The sequence below is a fragment of the Mesoplodon mirus genome (assembly GCF_964341445.2).
Source record: "Mesoplodon mirus genome assembly, chromosome: 2".
Lineage (NCBI taxonomy): Eukaryota > Metazoa > Chordata > Mammalia > Artiodactyla > Ziphiidae > Mesoplodon > Mesoplodon mirus.
Window position 1 is genome coordinate 62,203,511 of NC_138977.1, and position 25,921 is coordinate 62,229,431.

A 25,921-nucleotide genomic window follows, 5' to 3' on the forward strand; every position below is an offset into this window, starting at 1 on the left:
CCATTTGTATTACAGTTAGAGTGATAAATGAACTATATCATCAAAGCCCTTGGGCTCTTTGTTACAGGATTTTCGGCCTCTTTCTTATCTCACTCTACTTACCCAGCCTCATTTATATACTTATTCTTGGGGTACAGTGAGGTAAGTAAAAAGGAAAGAGTGTGGAACAGGGATCTGCGAACCTTTTTTCCTAAAGGGCCAGGCAGTGAATACGTTAGGCTTTGCAAGCCGTATACTGCATATTCTTCTTGTTGTTTTCTTGCTTGCTTTTTGTTTTGTTTTTGGTTTTTTGCAGTACTCTAAAAATGTAAAAACCTTTCCTTGCTCTCCAGCTGTACAAAAACAGAGCATGGGCTGGATTTGGCTGTCAGGCTATGGTTTGCCAACCCCTTTTGTAATACGTTGGCAGCCTCCTCACTTTATTCACTTTCATCATACCCTGGATTTCACTACGCACTGTTGAAATCAGTATAGAGAAAGTGGAAGTCAAGCTGAAACTAGGCAGAACTTTACTGGTAAAACCTCAATTAAGTAGCCATTTTTCTCATTTTAACCCTACTCTCATCGGTTCCCAGGATATTCAGATCCTGAAAGAATGAGTCATGCAATGAGATGAATACTCTAATGTCATTTTAACAAGGGATACTTATGCTGGTATGTTCAGCACATTCTGTCTATGTACATCAAGCTATATAGTAATAGTATAGATAACATTTATGCAGCACCTACTAGCCAATTGATATCTTAGACACTTTACATGTATTAACTCGTTTAATGTTCATCAAAGCTCCTTGAAGTAGGTTATTTTTAACCCCATTTTACTGATGAGAAAACTGAGACACAGAGGGGTTAGATAACTTTCCCAAATTCTCGTGGCTAGAAAGTAGCAGAGCCAGGATTCAGACCCAGGCAGTCTGAACTGTACTGCTTCTCTAAACTTTTAGGGAAATTTCATCATTAGGACTCAGAACCACAGATCCGCCTTACTAACAAAAGCTGGTTTTGCCAGAGAGAATCTTCCTATTGACTGAATGGATGACTTCATTTATTGAACAGGAGGTTTCGTTACACGATAGGATTCTTAGGACTCTGGAGTAAGATTGTTGCAGAAAAGAAAGTGAAAGGGAAGAGAATCGAAGGACTTAATCCCCGGTGAGTTTGAACCAGGAGCTTTTTGCTAAGCAGTAGAATTGATTGCACTACAGAGATACAGAAAGCCAGATCATAAACTCGCTTGGTCAGCATGGAATCTGAATACAGGGAGTTGTATGAATCAACTGTTTAATCACCAGGCTGATACATCCATCTTACAATAGAGATGTTCTGGTTAGTTGGAAATACTCAAAAATCCATTGGCTAAAATCCCCTACTCCCATCTCTACACCAGGGGAAGGCTTTCTAGTAGGATTGGAAATACTCTTATCTTTTGAAGCATACTCCTCTACCTTGATCATGAATGGAGAGGCAATGGCAACTTTTGCATTTACTGTGTAGTTTCTTTTTCTTTGCTTTATTGCCTGATTAACATATCTCCTTTCTGATTGACACATTTTATCTTTAGATGGTTAATATAGTCCTCCTATTACTTTCAAGTTTTGCTGGCTTACAAGCATTTCTTTCTTTTGTGACTTTGCATAACTATATTCCAGTCCCAATTTCAAGTTCTTAGATAAACCATGACTTCACCTACCGTGTGCTGATATTACATATCCCAATACCAGAGTGCCATGCATTCTTATTAGCCACGTAAGAGATACATGACTACATCATAGATTTTCATGTATCATTTTAAAATGAGTACCCCAAAGGAACATAAATTAAATTCATAGTTCCATCTCGAGGGTTTGGTGACAGTGGCAAATCCCTCTAACCTCTACAAGCATACCTCCTTGTTCTATTTGGAGATCTTAAACACTTTCTAATGTCTGCCCTTTACTTGTCACTAGCCAGCCCTGATGGAACTACCCTTTTCACATTCTCCCTCAAAAGCCAAAGCGCCACGATTGTACCCTTGGAAATGGAGACAATTCTATAATCTCTAAGTATGATTTCCTAATTTCCCAGGTCAGTTGAAAATTTCTTCCTGTTGTCCTGCTGTGCTTTGTCACAGCAGGTCTGCCTTTTCATTTGGAACCCTCTTTGTCACTGCCATAGTAACAAATGGAAACATTGAGAACATTTTGTGACAGGCACTGTCATTGTTCCCTGTGAAATCTCTTCCCCGTGTCTTCCCAGTAAATGAAACTGAGAGGAAAAATCATAACAAATAACATAAAAGGGGACCTAATCAATATGTTCCCAGTGGGCTGTCAATACCAGCCTGTGTTAATCTAATATGATTTAGTTGTATGTTTTATGGCAGCTATAGGAATATGAACTAGACCTACAAATCATCTTTAGACTAAAAGTGAGTACACCTTTGACAGATTATACCCAGGCACGTACATCTAACTCTCAGAAAAAAGACTAGAGACCTTACCCAAGGACCAACATTCTTAGGTTTAAAAAAGCCTCATTAAATGTTAAGAGCCATATATAGCTTAGAATAGTTTATTTGAATGATAGTAAAGTAACTGTGCTGCCTTTAATACTTTTATTTTCAAATTTCTCATGAGAGCTTTATCAGGGAAAATGTATTATCCTAAACGATATTACCTACAATATGAAAATGACTTTTAAAGCCACTTAGCAATCACAGTGTAAATAATTATCCTATTTCCCATCTAATAAAAAGGAGCATTAATTTCGCTTTCCAATTCATGTTCAGAAAAGACTTTTTGTTTAAAAAAAAGATTTACCAGAGCAAGGATACTTCCTTTTCAAGTAGCACCTGTCTATACTTCAGAGAACCATAGGGAATCTCGAAGTTATGTTTGTATTTTCTATTCTCACCTTGCTTTTTATTCCCAAACATTTGTAACTTACTCTCCCATTCTTCTTAACTGCCGCTTCATTGTGCTGTACAAAGAAGTGGTGTAGAATTCTTCTGATTTTTTTTTCTGCACCACCCCCCTCCTTTGCTGTCAACTCAGATGACTAGAAAATAACTTGGTGAGTGTTGAATATATCATTTCTCACACTTCTTCACCCAAAAATGAAACCTTCATACGATCCACTGTATGCAGAAGATTTACCTGTGGATGGTAACCAAGATGATTGCTGCACACTCCTACCCCATCCCACAGCAACAACGATCCCTTTCCCTGTCTTTTACCTCTAGCAGGATATCTTTGGTGTTTGATTTCTTAAGCAGTTTCCCTTAAAACCATCAAATGAGGTATGGGATTGACTTGGTCATTAGGAATTTGAAATACACCACAGACAGCAGCTCAAGTTCACACAGGGGGAAAGGGAAGAGAGATTCACACCTTGCACAGTCTTAGGATGCTTCATGACATGATACTCTGATGTTTCACATCCAGAGATTTTGATAAGTTGACATTGGACCAGGACCAAATTTCAGGAGTCTTGCCTAAGATTATTTAAGCCTTTGTGGGTCTAAAGAGGTAAAGATGATCCTCGAGCCATGACATAAATGAGAAATAACTTGCATTAACATGGGATACAGGATGATTTTAGGATAAAGTCTGGAATTTTTCACAAACAGGAATGTTCCCTCAAAGATCTTGTATCCTGGATGGCCTCCATCTAGAAGCAATTGTAAATAGATAATGGAATTCAAAGGACTTTGTCTTCTGGAGATGTGGATAATTCAGGGACAGTCTGAGCCATGGAGGCTATCAGACCCCGAAACTTAAATATGAACCTTACATCTCCTATATTTGATGATTATTAAGAAATGCTTATTCTAAGAAAACAATGTTGGTATTTATAAGATTTCATTTAGTAGCAGAGGGCCAGAAGAAATGTCACAAGCAAAATATCTGAAGTTAATTTTGTTAGACAGAATTGTGATATGACAAAATATATGTATATCAGTTTCCTGGCCTATGATATTTGTGGGTCAAATGGAACTCACTTGAATCCAACAGCAGTCCAAGCTGCTCTTACATGGATTTAGTCAATTTTACCTACCTTATCTGTCAGATTCACCCAATCTGTATCAGTTAGGTTTTGCTGCATAACACACCACCCTCAAAACTTAGTGACCTAAAACAACAACCATTTATTTAGCTCCACAAATCTGTGAATTGGCAGCTGGGCCTAGGCTCAACTGGACAGTTCCTCTGGTCTCAGAGGTTCAAGAGATTAATTTGCCCAAGGTCACAGTGAAAACCAGGATTCAGACTCAAAGTTTGACCCCCAAGTTCTTACCTCTGATCATTTTGTTATACTCCATTCCATTAGTATCCTCTTGTCTTTCCCTCCAAGTGAGGAAAAATAGCCAAAGTGCTTTTTCTAAACACTAGTCTGTAGACTGGGGCCAATCTATGACTTAACAGAGATTTCATCAGTCAGTAGCAAAATGAAAAAAAGGTAGGAACAATATAGTAAGTTTTCGTAAAGCTGAGTGTATTCAATTTAAAATCTTGTCTCATAGATGTTTGAATTTGTTACAATGTGCCTTTATTGGTTTTGTAATTAATATAATCAAAATAAATGAAATCACATGTTGGTAGTACTGATGCATAGCCTGGCCAACCTTGTGACCTAGCAGAAGTCTTAACCAATGGTGTGTAAGTTATTACAACTTCCCAAACTGTATGAAAATTTGTATGAAGTGTAACCTCTGATGTTATATGGCTATTTACTATAAACAAGGGTCTGAATAAAACAAGCAAAAATTATCAATGCGATTACTAAATTTACAGCTATTCTCACTTCAGATATGAGTTCCCAAACCTGGGGTATGAACACAAGATCTTAATTTATTTTTCATTTAATTATCCAGTTTACATTGACATTTTAGAAAATTAAGATATGTATGTTTTATTTCTATCCCATGAAATAAACGGAAAATTAAAACCAGTTTCTGTCATCAAGTGCTCTTTGAATTTTAGAACCACCCTGCTGTGAGAAATTGTCAGTTGATCAAATACAGGTTTTTGAATTGAGTTAAATAGTAACAAAATTAGTTATCTTGCTTATGAATTAGGGCATAAATAAGCTTACTGTCATCTCCTTATTCTAACACTCTAGCAGCTATGACTTTGTCCTGGTAAGTCTTTTTGTTTTTAATTATATTGCTTAAAATGTTAATGCTGAAAGGGAGTATTTTTTAAAATCACATTTCTGGTTTTCAGGTTTTCAAACTTTCAGTAGTGAAACTGTTCAAATGAGGTTTTATCTGAATCAGAATGAAATGAGATTAAACAAATCCCCATTTGACCCTATCCACATTTTATCTTGTTGCTCATAAAAAGCAACTCTCTTGAATTAATTGATGTTAGGTATGAAAACCTAACATGGTCTATTAAAAAGCCCCCATTTGATGGATGAGGAAAGGGAGTTAATTGTAAATATGCAATACTAGAAGCCAGATCTCCTGGCTCATTAATTCATGATCCAGTGATTACATGTGTTTATAACCCAAATGAAAATTGTCAGTTAAGTAGTCTGTTATATAGGCCTTTTGGAAATACATAGGTCAAGAGTTGATACCCCAAATGGATAGAAGCCTTTGATGTAGTTTTTTTGGTATGTGGGTATCCAAGATGTTTAACTTTAACAATAAACAGAAGCATATGCTAAACTTTTATTTTGGGAACCACATCAAGAGATCACACATTAGGTTTAAAATTCAGATTCTAATATTTTTGTTCCATAAGGCGGAATGATCTTTTTTTTTTTTTTTTTTTTTTTTTTTTTTTTTTTTTCAGTACACGGGCCTCTCACTGTTGTGGCCTCTCCCGTTGCGGAGCACAGGCTCCAGACACGCAGGCTCAGCGGCCATGGCTCACGGGCCCAGCTGCTCCACGGCATGTGGGATCTTCCTGGACCGGGGCACGAACCCGTGTCCCCTGCATCGGCAGGCGGACTCTCAACCACTGAGCCATCAGGGAAGCCCCTAGGAATGATCTTTAAAGCAGTATTTTGAAAGGGGTTGGGGTGCAAGGGCACCTTATCCATACAAGTAAAACATACTGCTTAGTACTCTTCAGGAGCCTCTTTCCTGAATTAGGGGCATAGAAAGGTTTTTTTGGTTTGGGATTTTTTTTTTTTAATTCAAATGCAATATCCCATGCCATTTTAAATACAATTTGACAAGTTTCCATTTTCATACACCAGAAAGAGCAGATAAGTTATCCTCATTGTTATGGCACTGACCACTGCCTATATATTATACCATACTGCTCAGTTGCTCACTTTGTGCGGGAGGATGTATTGTGCTTCTCTGTCGTGAAGGAACCTTTGCTCTGAATTGACTTCCTGTGCATGTCAGTCACTACACCATCTGACACCACTTAGGCTTTGGTTTTCATTATGCAAATATCTGCTAGGTTAGACCTTACCCTGATGGGCACAGTAGCTTTTTAAGTTATTTCAAAATTTAATGTTTGTTGATTTCCTTTTTCCAGAAAAATCTGTGTTTTCTAACATGAGTCACAAGTTGTTACTTAAGTTCATGAGTAGTTGGTAGTCAATATGAAGTCAAAACAAAATAAAATTTTACTAACTAAACTACATAAAAAATGAAAGGAAAAAAAGTTTACATCTGAGCCTTTTTCAGCAGGGGGAAACCATTACTTTGTCACATCTGGGTAGCCTAAGCCAGCCAAACTGAAGTGGGAATTTCCTGCCATATGTTAGTTCTTTGAGCAACCTGTAAACATCTAAAAGAGGGTATGTGAGTTCTTGTTTGCTAGAGCTGTAGCCACTGTGGAGGCTTGCTCCTAATAGGTAGCAGACATTTTTATGTACTACCACTCGTCAGGAGGTTATATAGCCTGACTATAGCTAACACTGTTTGCTCTTGTTAAATGCATTAATTTGGAAGGTACAACATCAGGTCTTACCAGTATTATAGCAAGAGTGAACACTGTGTTGAAATGACCTCCCAAATGTGGATGACAGAAATTTTGTTTCGTTAAAAAAAAGAAGGTAAAACTAAGCCACCAAGGGTATTCCAGATAACTTGAATAAGGTCATTTTATAAAGTCAATGAAGACCAAAATAAGCTTCTTTATATAAAGGAAAATAAAGAATCTGAAATGATAGGAGAAATACCAAGTATTTACATCAGCTTCCTGTTCCAGATGCACATGGGCATTAAGAAGCAAAAATTTCATTCAGAAGAGTTGTACACAAAAAGTAGAAATGCCTTATCCAGTTGAAACAAGAGACATTTTTAAGGGGGAAAAAAAGACTTTCCACATAATCTCACTGTTTTTGTCATCCTCTGTAAGGGAAAATATTGACATTTACCAGACTGTTTGCTCCAGCTTTCTGATCTCCTGCAGTTTATTTTTATAACAGCCTTATCGATGGGCCTCTTACCCAGCTCTCTAGGTTTAACTGAGTTGAGTCGATTTGTTACCACAGCTTCAAGTAGCTGTTACAGAACAAGCAAGACATCCTAATAAAGCTGTAAACGTGTTTACTCAAACAGAGTATTGATTTTACTTGGAGAGGGAGAAGCTGGTGCTTAGCACAGTGTCAGGGTGGATGAATTTCACTGCGGTTTTTCATTGTCATCTGTCATGGTTGTGAAACACTAAGTAAAGCCATCAGAGGATAATTAGAAGTACCAGAAATTTAGCCCCTAAAATCAGTTAACCATTTGGGAGTTTCATAGCTTAATTAGCTTTTATTAAAAATTTCCTCTAGTAATAACAGTCAAGCACTTTTAATGGCGCTTTCAGGTAGAGCAAGATTTCAAGGTTGTAACTTGTTAAATATATGAATTGAATGGCTAAAGGTTTTTCAGACTTTTTCTCATTCTAGTAATTAGGCTAACACTAGAACACAATGTAAAGAGACAGTGATCTATACTCATATCAGCAGAAGTACACGGTTTTCCTGAAAACTCAATTTTAAGGAAGTGATAAAGCAATTATAAAATACTTAAAACATCCTATAAAGGAAAAAATACCCAGTTAGCATCTTTATTAAACATTTAGGTTTAAATGTTTAACCTAAATGACCTAGACACATAAAACTGTCAATGCCACCCCTGTTTTCTTAATACCTTCCTTCATTAAAGAAGAATCTAAAATATTCTAACCCGCTGTAAGTTAGTCGTCATCTTAAAGGTAAAAGTTGATTGCACAACTGTGGAAAAGACACAGGTCAGATTGAGAAGTTGCTTACCTTCTAGAGAAACTGTATTAGCTATTAAATTTGATGAAAGGTATTCATATAAACACTCTACCTGCTGTCTTGCAAATGACTAGAAAAACACCACAGTTGAAATACGTCACCTAGGATGATGAACACAAAACTGAAAATTTATTAAAAATAAGTTTTACCATTATATTTAAAATTAGTCTTCTTCCCATATCTACAATCATTTATTCAGTGCCTTACAGTAAACTCATGCTTTCTTGCACTACTGCCCCAGCTTGCCTAAATAACTCATAAAAATGATGATGTCTGAGGGATGAACAATTCTAAAGCCTAGGAGTAACAGACTCTGTCAGAAAGAACAGTGAAAGGTGATGGGGAGTTTTCTTTGCCTTTGAAATGCTATATAGTTATAAGCCAAATTCTACCCTGAGTTAAGCCTTGGAGTAGCAGGTTGTAAAATTTTGTTACATAAGTGGACACAACCAGAGCTCCTTCTTTTAATTTTTCAGAAGGTAGAGGAAGAAATTGTTTTTTCACAGTGTATTTCGATCTCTATTCTACATTAAAGTATTCAAAGACAGAGGAAAAAGAAACGATATAGATTTATGATTATAATATATCATTCTATTTTATATATGTGCATTTCAAAATCCTCACAATACAGTACTTTATTTTGTTCTATCAATTTTCTTAAGAATGACAACTGTGTGAGGGAGCTCATTGTCATGGAAGCAGGGGCAGGGGTGCAGGATCTAGTAGGGCAGCCATACTTTGGCTTTAAGGCACTATTTCATCTGACTCCTTTGGTCAAAGGAACAGAAACCCATTTCATCTGGCTCAGAATAAGGAATTTTTTTTAAGGAAGCACATAAGCATTAAGGGAGACATTATAACACAGTGGTTAAGACAATGGGTCAAAAGACATGGATTTGAGTCCTCGTTCTGGCATTGTGTGACTATGGACAAGTTACTTGACACCTCTGAGCCTCAGTTTTCTCATCTGTAAAAATGAGGGTAAAATACCTATCTCATTTGGGTTATAGTAAAAGCTGAATGAAATAATATTTATAAAGGAGCAGTACCTGACACATAGTAAGGATTCAAATGTGTTACCTGTCATAAAAGGAATCTCAAGCAAGAACCAAAACTGGACAAGCTTTTACTGAGAGTGGAGCCAGATGATGATTCTAGATTCTATCAGTTCTAGAGACCTCAACAGCAGATATTCATGGATCTTCACTCCATTGCTTACACATTAATGTCACTCAGCTGCATTGCATGTCTGCTTCTTCCTTCCTGGTCTTTCTGGTCCTTCTTTGCTTTCCATTCTGGCTCCTGAAAGAGAACAGTAGGTTAGCTCAATTCACTTTTTGTGCCATTCATAAATAGGATGCTGGAAGAACATCTGGGGTCAGATGCCCTGGCCTTGGTCCAGTTAGCAGTAAGCGTTGATTTACATGCTCCAAATACATCAGCTGACCCCCTCAACAATGCTGGAGATGAGGCAGTTTTTCTTAAAAGGGTAATGGATGGGTGGGCACTATACACATGTATGTTTGCATGCTTTGTCTTTGCCCTTTTTCTCACACTTAGAGTTCTGAAAATGTTCCCTACAGCATGATCCATCTATCACACAATACATGGAACATCTAACAGCTTATATCTTAAGCTGGAAACCTAGGAATCATTCTTAATACCTTCCTCTCCTTCTGTCCAAACCTTCAGTGAGTTCTTTTGACTCAATTTTAAGGATATATCTCATATCTTATCTCAAATCCCTCCATTTTTCTGCTTTTTCTTTTCTGCCACTTTAACTCAGGCCTGTTTTTTACTTACTACAGTAGCTTCCTAACTGAGCTCCATACTTTCAGTCTTTTTTGCATTCTATTCCATTTTCCTAAGTACTCACTTTAAGGAGAAATCAAATTATTTCACTCCCCTGCTTACAACCCTTCTGTGGCTTCTAGTTGCACTTAGACTAAAAGTCTAAACTCCTATAGTGGCCTAAAAGGATCTATATGATCTGCTATCTCTGAATCTGTATTTCATGCCACTTTCACCTTTGCTTGCGTGCAGTGGCTATGCTGGTCTTCTTTAAGGCCTTAGGCACTTTGCACGTGGAGTTCCCTTTGCCTAATATGCTCTTCCCTACTCTACATGGCTATGTCTTTCCCATCCTCAGTCTCAACTTAGAAGTGTTCTCTAACCATCCTATCTAACATGGGTCCCTTCACTGTTCTGTACTGCTACACACAGTCGTTTTCCTTAATAGGACTTAACATTCTCTGGAATTATCTTATTTACTTTTTTATTATCTTAATTACTAACTTATTACTTCTTTAAAAATCTCCCCCATTAAAATATAAGCTTCAAGAGAGCAGGGGCACTATGTGTCTTATTCACCAATGTTTCCTTAGGACCCACCACAGTGCCTGGCATAGAGTAGATAGTAAATTTTCATTGTATGAATGAATAAGTCAATTAATCACATGCATAGCTACAGACAAACTTACCTCCTACCATCAGATAGAAACCATTCTAGTCAGTAAATCTAAGAACTTGGTTATTGAGGGATTTTGTCAGAAAGGGAGTGAGTCAGGAAATAGCAGTTAAGGCCATACTTTTGTATCAGGTCACCTTGACTTAACATTAAACTATGCTAGAATGTATATGTGAATAATCCAGTGACAGACTGATCACAGCTACCTTTTCTTTACTGTTATTTAAAATGGAGGTAGATCTGGAGAAAACACGTGTTAGGAAAGGAAGCAAGCAGCATTTAATATCTATTTCCCTTAATACCTGTAGTATGAATATGAAAACTGATTCTCAAGATCATAATCCTGAACATCAGTTCCTGCTGTTAATAGACAATAGCATACAGGTCAGAGGCTCCTGGCAAGATTTCATAGAACATGTTGAAGTTATCCAGTAGATCTCCAGATTCGATTTGCCCAGTGGAATGTCCAGTGCCTCAAATAACAACACCCTTGTCATGCCCTACCTAGGATCTTTACTGCTGTTTCTTACTGCGAGTGGGGTAAAATGTAGCTCCTTCACAGGAAAAGCAATGAGACTCTGGTGAAGAGTACTTGACATGAACTGAGCCTGGGACATACTCCATGTTTCATTTTCCACATAGTTTCCTAAGCTTTAAGCCACAGAATTGTTCTTAATTTTTAAAATTTCATCAGCACCCACATCAAATCACTATTTATTCTCCATCTTATCCTTATTATCTGTCACCCTAGAACAGTGGTTCTCAAACTTGAGCATGCATCAGAATCACCTGGAGGACTTGTTAAAAGATAAATTGCTGGGTCCTATCCTCACAGTTTCTGATTCGATAGGTCTAGGGTGGGGCTTAGGTCACACTAAAGCTGCTGGTGCAGGGACCACACTTTGAGAAATGCTCCTAGAATATTCCAGTAGACTCCTATGTGATCTCTCTGCCACCAGTCTCTTTCCTAGTAAATTCATGCTCCACACTTCTGCCAGGATTATTTTTAACGTATTTATGTGGCTTTTTCTCCTAAAACTATAAAATCCTCAAGGATTAACACTATGTTGTATCCATCTTTGAATTCTTTGGTGTCTAGCACAGTACCTAGTGATGGTAGGCATTCAATAAATGTTGGTTGATTGAATAAATCAAAATACTTTTGATAGCGTTCTAGGTTTTTACTTTATTTTCATTTGCTTCTTATACAAGTTTGTATATGTATACAAGTGTCAGAGTGGTAGTGCCATAAGTCTAGTAAATTGAGGATTCAGATTACTCAAAATTTTAATTTATATCTTATTCTGTCTCTTAAAGTAGGCACAGGTAATAATAATAAAAATACAGGCTTTAAAAAAAAGTACAGCCTTTAAGTTTACTGTCTCATGTGACGTGTGGCAGCATATATCTGGTAACCATTGGTTTAGAAGGTATAGCAGGCCAGTCTAAGAGAGCCCATAAAATCATCACTAAAGTGTAGATATCTAAGAAAGATGGAGAATGAACAAAGAACTGAAAAATCAAATTGATCCAGAAATGACAGCAAATTTTTTACAGGGAAAAGGACAGGGAGAATATAGAATTCAGCACTCTTAGTTGCTGTAAAATATTATATCAGTTTGCTTTAATTACGTGGTAATGCCTCTGAGAACAAAGGTAATTACATGATAACTTATGTTACTACTCCCACATTATCTCTTAATAACTATGTAATTAACTTGTCACTACTGTACAGTGTGTAGTTTGATATTACTCTTGTATAAAGAACATTGATAAATTAAATGAATAAGTTGGGGTGGGGTGAGGGATGAAGACAGTAGGGAAAGCATAGTATTATAGCAATCTGGAATGCAAATGGTTCATTAGATCATTGACCCAGTCCTCAAGGATCTGAACCAAAACCGTGAAGATTACCAAAAGTGTCTGAAGTGAATCGTAGCTTTCTGAAGACAACAAACATAAAATATAGTAGGTTCACCAAGCAATGAAATAGATAAGTGAGTATAGGATATAAAGCGTATACTTTTATGTTTTGAGCGGTTTTTATTTTTAAGTATTAGGAATTTTTTTTAAACACAAATATAGATCAATGGAACAGGATAGAAAGCCTAGAGATAAACATATGGTCACCTTTGATAAAGGAGGCAAGAATATACAATGGAGAAAAGAAAGACTCTTCAATAAGTGGTGCTGGGAAAACTGGACAGCTACAGGTAAAAGAATGAAATTAGAACACTCTCTAACACCATACACAAAAACAAACTCAAAATAGATTAAAGACCTAAATGTAAGGCCAGACACACTAAAACTTAGAGGAAAACATAGGCAGAACACTCTATGACATAAATCACAGCAAGATCCTTTTTGACCCACCTCCTAGAGAAATGGAAATGAAAACAAAAATAAACAAATGGGACCAAATGAAACTTAAAAGCTTCTGCACAGCAAAGGAAACCATAAATAAGACCAAAAGACAACGCTCACAATGGGAGAAAATATTTGCAAATGAAGCAACAGACAAAGAATTAATCTCCAAAACATACAAAAATATACATATTGATGTAGCAATAGAAATAAAAGGCAAATGACAAAATAACGGGAAGTATTCACAACATAGGTAGTAGACAAACTGGGAGAATATCTCTTACAAATCAGTAAAAGAAGAGAAATACCCCAATAGGAAAATAGGTAAAAGCTGTCATCAGACAGTTCATAAAAACAAGAAATACAAATGGTCAGTAGGCATACAAACAAAAAAAATTTTCAACCTCCCTAATAAATAACTGTAAGTTAAAACAAGATTCTGCCTTTCACTTTTCAAATTATCAAACAGAATTTTTTTATAGCAAGACTGCTGTTGGGTATATACATTAATAAGATAATTTTGAAAAAGAGTTTGGTAATGTGGATATAAAGCCTTAAAATTAATTACCCTTAAAGGAATTTATCCTAAGGAAATTAAAATTTTTAAATGTGCACAATGATAAATGTTATTAAAATGTTATAAAGATATTCACTACAGTGTTAATTATGGTAGAAAACAAAATTGGAAAAAAACTAAATATCCAAAAATAGGATTAAGTAAATTATGCTACATCCACATTTAAAATGCATGGTCTCTAAGAATATTTAAAGGTATGGGAAAATGTTTCTAATCTACTTTTTATTGCAGAAGTAACACCCGTAAGCAGTAGAAAATACAACAGCACAAAAAGGAGATACATATATATATCATAGAAGCAGTGTATTTATATATAATGAAAAGTAAACATTGCTCCTACCCCAGTCCGTTAATTCCCCTCCATGAGGTAGCTTTGGTTGCTAGTTTCTGTTGAATCCACCCAGAAATATCCTGTACTTGTGCAAGTTTGTATATGAATCCATATCCCAGTTTTCATTGAATGAAAGTATACTGGGCTTACTGTTCAATCTCTTGATTTTTCATTTACTCATATCTTGGAGGTTCTTTCTTAGCAGCACATGAAGATCTAACTCATTCTAGTTAACTGCTTTCTGTTATTCCATTGCCTGGATTTAACTAGTCCTCTTTTCAAATTGTTGGATTTTTTTAAAACATAAACCGTGTAACCATATTTGATGATAATCAGAAAAGCTAACTCGTTCTTTTTACTGTGAATGTTGAATGAACAGTAATGGAGTCTACTGGGTTTTTAGTTCCAGCCACCATGAAAACTATTAGCGGAGGAACTATATGGAAAAGAAAAAATTGATCTGTAGACTTTGTTCATTTCCTTTTAAAATATCCCTAGCTCTTAAGAGTCTTCATTAAGGCTTTCATACCTACTGACGATATTTCTCAGTTCTCTGTAAATGACACTAAGAAAATTCTAAATGTTATATCTCTTCTACAGTAACAACATGGAAGTTAGGAAATCACATTGCCTTTTGCCCATACCAGCCATCCCACCTCTATGTGCTTTGAGGAAAAAAGTAGCTTAGCACCTTGGCACAGTTTAAATTATGTCTCAGGCCTTGTCTCCAACACTGGATTCAGTTATGCTAAAATTGATCACTCTCTTTATTTTTTTTTTAACATCTTTATTGGAGTATAATTGCTTTACAATGTAGTGCTAGTTTCTGCTCTATAACAAAGTGAATCAGCTGTATGTACACATATATCCCCATATCCCCTCCCTTTTGCGTCTCCCTCCCCCCATCCCTCTCCCACCCCTCTAGGTGGTCACAAAGCACCGAGCTGATCTCCCTGTGGGATGCAGCTGCTTCCCACTAGCTGTCTGTTTTACATTTGGTAGTGTATATATGTCAGTGCCACTCTCTCATTTCATCCCAGCTTACCCTTCCCCCTCCCCGTGTCCTCAAGTCCATTCTCTACGTCGGCGTCTTTATTCCTGTCCTGCCCTTAGGTTCTTCAGAACCAAATTTTTTTTGTAGATTCCATATATACGTGTTAGCATACAGTATTTGTTTTTCTCTTTCTGACTTACTTCACTCTGTATGACAGACTCTAGGTCCATCCACCTCATTACAAATGACTCAATTTCATTTCTTTTTATGGCTGAGTAATAGTCCATTGTATATATGTGCCACATTTTCTTTATCCATTCATCTGTTGATGGACACTTAGGTTGCTTCCATGTCCTGGCTATTGTAAATAGTGCTGCAATGAACATTGTGGTATATGACTCTTTTTGAATTATGGTTTTCTCAGGGTATATACCCAGTAGTGGGATTGCTGGGTCGTATGGTAGTTCTATTTTTAGTTTTTTAAGGAACCTCCATACTGTTCTCCATAGTGGCTGTATCGATTTACATTCCCACCAGCAGTGCAAGAGGGTTCCTTTTTCTCCACACCCTCTCCAGCATTTACTGTTTCTAGATTTTTTGATGATGACCATTGTGACTGGTGTGAGGTGATACCTCATTGTAGTTTTGATTTGCATTTCTCTAATGATTAGTGGTGTTGAGCATCCTTTCATGTGTTTGTTGGCAATCTGTATATCTTCTTTGGAGAAATGTCTATTTAGGTCTTCTGCACATTTTCAGATTGGGTTGTATGGTTTTTTGATATTGAGCTGCATGAGCTGCTTGTATATTTTGGAGGTTAATCCTTTGTCAGTTGCTTCATTAGCAAATATTTTCTCCCATTCTGAGGGTTGTCTTTTTGTCTTGTTTATGGTTTCCTTCGCTGTGCAAAAGCTTTTAAGTTTCATTAGGTCCCATTTGTTTATTTTTGTTTGTATTTCCATTTCTCTAGGAGGTGGGTCAAAAAGGATCTTGCTGTGATTTATGTCATAGAGTGTTCTGCCTATGTTTTCCTCTAAGAGTTTTATAGTGTTTGGACTTACATTTAGGTCTTTAATCCATTTTGAGTTTATTTTTGTCTATGGTGTTAGGGAGTGTTCTAATTTCATTCTTTTACCTGTAGCTGTCCAGTTTTCCCAGCACCACTTATTGAAGAGGCTTTCTTTTCTCCATTGTATATTCTTGTCTCCTTTATCAAAGATAAGGTGACCATGTGTGCGGATCACTCTCTTTAACATCAGTAAAAGAAAATTCCAAATGAAATTTACCAGAAGGTAATAAGCTGTACCAGTTGTTAATGGACAAAGGTTTATTCTGAGAGCTCTGGGTCTGTGATTGTTCCAGGATTCAGAGCCAGCTGATACTAGCCCTAGGAACCAAATTCAATGTCACTGAGAAGCCTTCACCTACCCTGTGCCTCAACAGCTGGAGACCTAAGGTCCGTGACTTGGCCTAAAGTTGGGGAAAGTCTGAGAGGCCCTGGGATAAGCCTATCTGTAAAAGGATCAGAGGGGAGTTAGAGGTCACAGAGAGAATGAACCAAAGTAAAAAGGTAACAACAATCGCCTCAGCATGTGAGTTCTTGATTTGGAAAACTGTATTGATATTTCTTGTTCTCCAGTGTAATACCTCCTGTTCCTCTTCTCATGACTGTGCTGAAAGGCATATATGCAGAGCCTTACCCTTCATTTTCAACATGATGTACTGACAAGGACCGTAAGCTAATGGCCCGCAAAAAAGAGCTTCTAAGGTACTTTTGCATATTGAGTACACATGCCAAGTCAGTTATTTAAGATTTTACTTCTTGACTTCTTCTTAGGCCCAAACTCTTTAGTAAAAGAGTGCAAAATTCTTTTTTAAATTTATCTGCAAGCCATATTTATCTGCTATAGTGTCTGCCAACCACACTTTTTATAATTCACCACATTCAGTGAATGAAATATGAATAAGCACTTTGTTTACTTACTGGCACAGAATTTGTATATATTAATAGCATATTGTCATTATTTGTATTTTTCCTACCTAAAAAATACTTCATTGGAATAATATTCTAAAAATGCAGAGAACTTATAAAAATTGGGGGGGGGGGGTGCAGAGGAGACCAAAAATTCTACAGAAAAATAAGCAAAAGATCAGAATAAACAACTCACAGAAAGAGATTTGTTCTTTACACATATAAAAAGATGTTCAACCTCACCCATAGTAAGAAAAATGCAAATTAAACTTACATCGAGATATTGTTTCTAACCCATCAGATTGGCAAAAATTCAGAAGCTTGGCAGTATACGCTCTTATTGAGGCTGTGGGGAAGCAGACACCCTCAAACATGACTAGTGGAAATGCAAAACAGTTCAGCCCCAAGGAGGGGGAATTTGGAAATGTCTAACAAAACTGCTTATGTATTTACCCTTCAACCCAGAAAATTCTACTTGTAGAAATTTATCCCAAAGATAACACACACACACCCAACAACACAAAAATATGTATACAAAATATTATTCATTACAGAATTATTTGTAATTTCAAAGCATTAGAAACTATGTGAACATTCACACATAGGAGATGGAGTGAATAAACTATGGTATATCCATACAATATGGTGCTATGCAGCTGTAAAAAAGAATGAGGAGAATCTCTATGTATAAATATGCAGTGATTTCCAGGTGGTGTTTTAAGTGAAAAAAGCAAAGTGCAAAAGGGCATGTATTCTATGCTACCCTCCTTTTGTGTAAGAAAGAAGAGGAAATAAGAAAATGTACATATATCTGCTTACCTTTACAAAAATAAACACAGGAAGACAAACCAGAAAACAGTGAAATTGGGTACATACATTGGGGACGGGCACAGAGGGGCACAGTGTAAAAGGAAGTGACACTTCTCTGAGTATACCTTTTTTAAAGTTTTTACTTGGAAACATGTTAATATTCTACATATTTTTAAAGACACATTAAATTAACAAGGATGAAAGTGGGGAATGGAAACTGAAAGCAAACTGAAACACACGACCCCACCATTTTTTTCAGTCTTAAGTAAAGTGAACCATTCTAAAGTGGAGTAAAAAAGAGAACCAATCTAAAGAGCAAACTGAACACAGTATTTGAGTACATTGGAGAACAGCAAACCAATTCCAAACTCTTTTTAGTAGATTTGGGTTTTCGTAGAATAAGTGGTGAAGCAATTTTGAAGCTGTTTTAAGAAATATTTCAAAACTGAGCCAATTGTGGATCAACTTATACTCCAATTTAAAAAAAAAAAAAACTGAGCCAATAAATAAATGTATTGATATTGTTGGGAGCTAGGGTTTTCACTGTAGAAGAAAGTACAAAATCATGATAATGGAAGGGGGGAAGGTAAGAAAGAACTCTGTGGGGATGGATTGGAATTGGAAATATTGGTGTCAACTCAATTTCTAAAATAGTTCTGTGTATATATGTGTATACATATGTACACATTTAAGTGTGTAAGTATGTATATCTGTGCATGTGTGTACATGCATACTTCCTAGCTCAATTCGCTGACAGAGTCCAAAAGCAAAGAATGCACTTACCACCCACACTTTGGTCTCTAATACCATTCCACCCTAATAGGAAATAGGTATCCTTGGAAAAATGGCTGATTCCAGGGCTGGGATAGGGTGGGTTTAAGAGCCCAGAACATAATGCCGGAAAGTAAGGAAGTGCTCAAAAATAGTGTGAGGGCAGGTCCAAGGACACTTGAGCCAGCTTGAAGGTGCTCCTACTGGCAAAAAGTGGGACATTTTGAGCACCAAATTAAAGGCTGTTATGAATTATAAACCATTGATTAAAAAACAAAAGTCTGGGCTTCCCTGGTGGCACAGTGGTTGAGAGTCTGCCTGCCGATGCAGGGGACGCGGGTTTGTGTCCCGGTCCAGAAGGATCCCACATGCCGTGGAGCGGCTGGGCCTGTGAGCTATGGCTACTGAGCCTGTGCGTCCCGAGCCTGTGCTCTGCAGCGAGAGAGGCCACAGCAGTGAGAGGCCCGCATACCGCAAAAAAAAAAAAGTCTGTGCTCCTTACTGATAAATAAATAGATTACAAATAATAAATGGGAGAAAAGGTAAGCTCTTGCATATAATAAAATGCCAGAAGCTGACTGGTAAATGTGAAAGGAGTGCCGGAGTTAGAAAATCATCACAGTTTAAGTTGCTTCAGTTAAGAATCATGAGTGAATACTAAATCTGGGAGAAGGGATTGGGATTCTTGATGGGGAGTAGCATATTTGCATGGTATTAAACTGTCTACCAACAGACTCCCTGTTAGATGCAAGGGAAAATATACTTATACAATGGAGAAATAGGACAACACCTTGATCAGGTGATCATAATTGTCACCAGTGAACAGCAGCCAGACATAATATGCTCCTAAATGTGTGAAACCCTGAGAAGAATAACATAATTTTTCTAGTATTCTGGCCAGGAATGCATAGTCTGAATTAATCATGAGGAAATACCAAACAAACCAAAATGAGAACCACTCTATTAAATACAGAGTAGGGGAAGGCTGTATTCTTTGAAAATGTCCTTCTCACAAAAGTCAAAGAAAGACTGAGGAAATGTTCAAGATAAAGGAGACTAAAAATATGACAAATCCTAGACTAAATTCTATCCTAGAAGGAAGAAAAATGCTATAAAGGACATTATTGGGTCATTGACAAAACTGGAATATGGACAGTCGATTAGATAACAGTATTCTAACAGTGTTACTGAAGTTGATGACTATGGTTTTGTAAGAGAATAGCCTTATTCTCAGGGAAGACACATAGATATATTTAAAGGTAAAGGGAGATGACAGATGCAACTTCCTCTCAAATAGTTTGGGGGAAAATTGTACAAAAAGAGAGCATGTGCACAGAAGGAGCAAAATGTTGACAATAAGTGCATCCAGGTAAAGGATATGTGGGTACTATTTGTGTTGTTTTTATTCCTGCAAGTTTTCTCTGAATTTGAAATTATTCCCAAATACAGTTTTTTAAAAATACATTTTAGGCCAGCTAATAATTAAAATCTAAACTTAAAAAATTATATTGCAAAACATTATGCTAAGTGAAATAAGCCAGACACAAAAGGCCAAATATTGCATGATCCTACTCACGTGAAGTATCCGGAGTAGGCAAATTCATAGATACAGAAAGAATAGCTGTTACCAGAGGCCAGGGGTAGGGGGAATGGAGAGTTTAATGAGTATAGTTTCTGTTGGAGTGATGAAAAAGTTCTGGAAATCGATAGAGGTGATGGTTACACAACATTGCAAAATGTACTTAATGCCATGAATTGTACACTTAAAAATGGTCAAAATGGTAATTTTTAGGTTGTGTATATTTTACACAATAAAAAATGTATCTTGGGAATGTTTAATTCCTATTATAAAAGGATTCCCTATGATTCTTTAATATAATATAATATAAGGGAGCTTTAATATAAGCTCCCTTTATTTAAACTATTTTATACAACTTTTGAAGACTCACACCAGCTACTTTATGAAGGTTCCACTTATAATTGATTGTATAACATCTGTAGTTCATCTCAGTTCGTTTTTTAAAATAGATTATTAAAGAACTGATATTCACCTGGGGCAAAGGTCTTAGCTTTTTTCTGCATCCAGGTTTTCCACTTGTCAAAGAAAATGTCTCTTCAGGGGACTTCAATCATCAGCTTGCTCTTCTCTTAGAAAGAGGATGCTGGTATTTAGGCTTCACAAAAATATTTCATAAACATAAGCTTTCTTTTCTCTCAAAGAACATACCAGGAGGAATGAGGAAAACAGATGTTCCTTGTAAGTCTTCTGATAGACGTGTTTCCATTGTAAGCTGATCTGACTAAATTTGGCATCTGTTCCATTCACTGTGTGGGCTGAGCAGTTTAGTCTCACAGTTTGGCTGAAAGTTAATATCGACCTTTGACTGTTACCTGAAAACCCATTGATAAAATACTCTTACTAAACCTCTTGAGAGAGTGATTTCACATTCTAAGCAAACGTCTTCAAAATACATCACTCCATTAACCAATTTAATTATTCTTTGGTTGGGTGTACTTATTTATTTTATTGGATACAGAGCATTCCCCAAATCTGACAGGGAGAAGCCTGTGTGGTCAGAATGGTAGAAGAAAAAGAACATAAATCTCTTATAATGCTCTCTACAGGTCACTACACCACAGCTTTTAAATTAACCTTCACCCCCCAGCTGCCCAGGGGCTATGGGAGGGCCTAAAAGTCTGGCTACGGAACAGTTTCTCATTATCATCTGTTCTTCTGAGAATTTGAGTACTGCTACAGCAGCTTGGGTTTTCCTAAGAGGGAAGTAGCCCCAGATTCTTCTGTTCTTGACTACCTTATTTATAACTATAACAATTTTTATATAGTTTTATTGCAGTATAATTGACATACAGTAAACTGCACATGTTTAAAGTGTACAGTTTTACAAATGTTGAATTATGTATACACCTATGAAACCATCACTATGGACATATCTACTGCTTCCATGCTACTTGGATTGTTTCCAGTTTCGGGCTATTCCAAATAAAGCTGCTCTGAACATTCATTTACAAATTGTGGTATGGAAAAATGCTTTCCTTTACCTTGGGTTAAGTACCTAGAAATAGAAAAACTGAGTCATATAGTAGGTGTATGTTTAACTTTTTAAGATGCAGATAAATGGTTTTCAAAAGGGGGCTTATCATTTTATAGTCTCACAATCAGTATATGAGAGTTTCAGTTGATCTGTACCCTTGCCAACACTTGGTTTGTCCGTCTTTTTAATTTTAGCCATTCTGGTGGGTGGGCAGTGGTATCTAATGGTGGCTTTAATTTGCATTCCTCTAATAAATAATGATGTTGAACATCTTTTCATGTGCTTGTTTGATATCTGTTTATCTTCTTTGCTAAAGTGTTTGTTCAACACTGTTGCCCATTTTTTATTGGGTTGTTTCTTGTTATTGAAGTATAAAAGTGTTTAATTTGGCAAAGTCAAAATTATTTTTTCTCTCATAAAAGTTTATACTTTTGGGCTTCCCTGGTGGCGCAGTGGTTGAGAGTCTGCCTGCTGATGCAGGGGACATGGGTTCGTGCCCCTGTCCGGGAAGATCCCACATGCCGTGGAGCGGCTGGGCCCATGAGCCATGGCCACTGAGCCTGTGCATCCAAAGCCTGTGCTCCGCAACGGGAGAGGCCACAACAGTGAGAGGCCCGCGTACCGCAAAAAAAAAAAAAAAAAAGTTTATACTTTTCATGTCTTAAGAGATCTTTGGCAAGTCCAAAATCACTAAGATTTCCTCCTAAGTTTTCTTCTCAGAGTTTTATGGTTTTAGCTCTTACATTTAGACCTATGTTCCATTTCAAGTTAATTTTTGTGGTTGATGTGAGGAAGAGTAGAAGTGGGGGCTTTTGTTTTTGTTTTTTTTCCACATATGGCCATCCAGCTCTTCTAAGAACATTTTTTTAAAAGATTATCCTTTCTTCATTGAATTACTTAATACCTTTTTAAAAATCAATTGACCATATAGAAGTAGGTTTATTTCTGGACTGTCTATTCAGTTGCATTGATTTGTCTGTCTTTATGCCATAATGTCTCAATTATTTTAGTTCTGTAATAAGTTTTTTAATCAAGTAGTCTTCTTTTCAAAGTTGTGTTTTGATTAGTCTAAGTTCTTTGCATTTCCACATAAATTGTAGAATCAGCATGTCAGTTTCTGTTAGAAAAGTCTGCTAGAATTTTGGCTGATATTACGTTGAATCAGTAGAGCTGATAACAATATTGAATCTTCTGATCTCTGCACACTTTAAATCTCTTCATTTACTTAGCTTTTTAAAATTTCTCTCAGCATTGTTGTTTTGTTTTCTCAGCACTGTTTTGTCATTTTCAGTGTAAATAAATGTCTTACACAGCTTTTATCATATTTAGCCCTAGGTATTTCACGTATTTGATGGTATGGTGAATAGTATTTTTAACATCAATTTTGCTGGCATATACAATTGCTATATATATACGTTACTAGTACAGAAATCCAATTGATTTTTGCATAGTGATTTTGTATCCTGCAGTTTTACTAAATTCAGTAGTTCTAGTAACTTTTTTCTAGATTCCATAGGATTTTCTACATAGACCAGGATTTCTCAGTCTCGGCATTATTGACATCATAGGATATTTAACAGCATCCCTGGGCTCTACCCACTAGTTGCCAGTAGCACCCTCTGCTGCAGGTTTGACAACCAAGAACATCTCCAGACATTGGCACTTTTGCCCCCCAGAGAACATTTGCCATTGTTGAGAACCGTAGACATAGACAGTCATGCCATCTGCAAATGAAGACAGTTTTACTTCATTTTCAGTCTTGATGCTTTTTCTTCTTTCTTCTGTTTGCCATATTGCACTGGCTAGGGTCTCCAGTACAGTGTTTAAGAACAAACATTCTTTCCTTGTTCTCAATTCTAAGGGAAAAACATTCCATCATCCACCATTAAGAATGATATTAAATGCAAGTTTTTCACAAGTGCCCTTTATGAGGTTGAGGAAGTTCCCTTCTATTCCTAGTTTGCTGAAAGTTCTTTTTAGAAACTGATCTTGGATTTTGTCAGATGCTTTTTCGGCATCTGTGAAGATGATCTTATGGTTTTCTTAGTTAATGTGGTAGATTACATTGATTGGTTTTTGAATGTTAAATCAACCTTGTATTTCTGGGATAAATGCTATCTGATTATGATTTATTATCTTTTTTTAAATATACTACTGGATTGGATTTGTAAAATATTTGCATCTTTCCTGATTTTGGTATCAGTAATGCTGGCCTCAAATAACGAGTTGGGAAGTATTCTCTCCTTTTCAGTTTTCTGAATAGTTTGTATAGCATTGACGTTATTTTTCTTCCTTAAATATTTGGTAGAACTCAACCAGTGACACCATCTGAACCTGGAATTTTCTTTATTTATGTGCTTTTAATGTGCTTTTTAATTATAAAATCAAATATTTAATAGATAGAAGGCTCTTCAGGTTATCTATTTCTTCCTGAGTGAGCTTTGATAGTTTGTGTCTCTCCAGAAGTTTGTCCAATTTAACTGGTCAGATCTATTGGCATAAAGTTGTTAATGTTTCCTTATTATCCTTTTAGCGTGTGTAGTTGCTATAGTGATGTCATATCTCTTATTACCAATATTGGCAATTTATATCTCCCCTCTTTTTTTTCCTGATCAGTCTGTGTAGATGTTTAATTTTATCCTACTTTGACTCCCAATTCCATCTTCTCAAGTCAGTGAAACTGTCAGGCTCTGAGTAGGCTGTCCTTCCATGTGTTGTGGCCTGGTAACTTTTACAGTTTACCTCATTTGTCTCCCTTCTTTCATGGATCTTTTGTGGCTGATGTACAATATTTGAAAAACTTTGTTGCATATACTTTGTTTTTATTTTAAAGTTATTTCTGGAGAAAGGGTAAATCTGGTTCCTTTTATTTCATGTTGGTCAGAAGCAGAAGGCCTGTTTCCTACCTTACCATATTTATTTTAATGTCAAGCCGGTCCATGGTGCTTGACTATAGAAATTATTTCGCTGTTACTTCTGGGAGTGAAAGAAATATAAGGTCATTCATAACTTTTCAACTCTCAAATTTGTTCTTGGAGAGATATCCAGATATTTTTTCCAGATAGCAATTTTCTAGGAATAACAACAATACAGAAGGAATCCAGAGAGATAGGCAGAGGCATAACTAATAATTTCTCAGCTGTAAAGACCCAATATAATATTATTTGGCCAGTATTTCTTACTTACAACCTTTTAATCTCAGAGTTAAAGTCTCCTTATCAAGGAAAGCATGATAGTTTAGGCTTAGAAAGACTAGGTTGACTTCGTGGTGAGTTGTCACATCCCGACTTGAGCTCTTTAAAAGAAATATTAGGAAAGAACTCTCTAACCCTAGAGGTTTCACACTTCACTATCAAGACTGAAAAAAGGCATAGGTATGTAGACCATTTTTCGTTCTGACCCATATGACATTTCTGATGCTGTTACACAATACTCATGTTTTTCCCTTTTGTCTGCGTTCCAGGTTTTCTGTCTCAGCTGGTCTCTGACAAGCCCCTGACTGAATGCATCCGTGCTGGCCACTATGCTGCAAGTGTCATAATTAGGAGGACTGGCTGCACCTTTCCTGAGAAGCCAGACTTCCACTGATGAAAAAGCAGGAAACCGCAGCCCAGGAATACAGACACTGCCTTGATGGCTTCCTGAGAATTCCCATATTAATAAAGAAGAAAATTAAATGCTACCTTTCCTACTGTAATAATGTTCATCTTAATTTAGAGGGTACAGTAGTACACACTAGAATCTTTATTCTCTCAACAACCTAAAGTCGGAGGTTTATTTCCATAGTTTGATAGTGCCACTTAAATGTCAATTAAACAGGAATATAACATGTCAATAGAAATTTTGTTTCATTTTTATTACTTTGTAAATTCATGTGTACTTAGTAAAGTGATCATTTTTTTACATTTCTGCTTTGAATGCAGACGCAATTTAATATGATAGATTTTTTAAAGGAATTAAAGATAATATCAGTATATAAATCTTTAGCTTTTATACAAGTATATTTAATTCAGAAGTGTGTGTGCACATATATACACACATATGTTCATATATGTACCACATAAATACATGATAAATGGTTAAATAAGGTACAGAAATATTTATCTTACCAAGTTATGCCAAGTAATTTCTTCAGTGTGTACTCAAACATGTAATAAACTTTGGATAATTAAATAATTTGCCAAATTATAAGCTATATTACAATATTCAAGTCATAATCTTATATTTACTTATGGTACTCTGTAATTTGATACAAATAAAAACTTGTCATATGGGACTTTTTTTCTGTCTTTGCCCTGTGCTCTGCAAACCAAGGAAGAAAGATCATTGTTTAATCCTGGGTCCTGAAATAATATCTGTTTT

General features: G+C 36.3%; 1 protein-coding gene across 5 annotated transcripts in view; it reads left to right on the forward strand.

Annotated features, from left to right (window-relative positions):
- Positions 1–25,241, forward strand: part of ADK (adenosine kinase) — a 510,898-nt gene extending 485,657 nt beyond the window's left edge. For all 5 annotated transcript variants that reach the window (XM_082639748.1, XM_082639752.1, XM_082639750.1 and 2 more), the window contains one exon: positions 25,023–25,241. In XM_082639748.1, the coding sequence (XP_082495874.1) occupies positions 25,023–25,147 (125 nt within the window). In that variant the 3' untranslated portion in view covers positions 25,148–25,241. The remainder of the gene's footprint in view (positions 1–25,022) is intronic.
- The last annotated feature ends 680 nt before the right edge of the window (positions 25,242–25,921 follow it).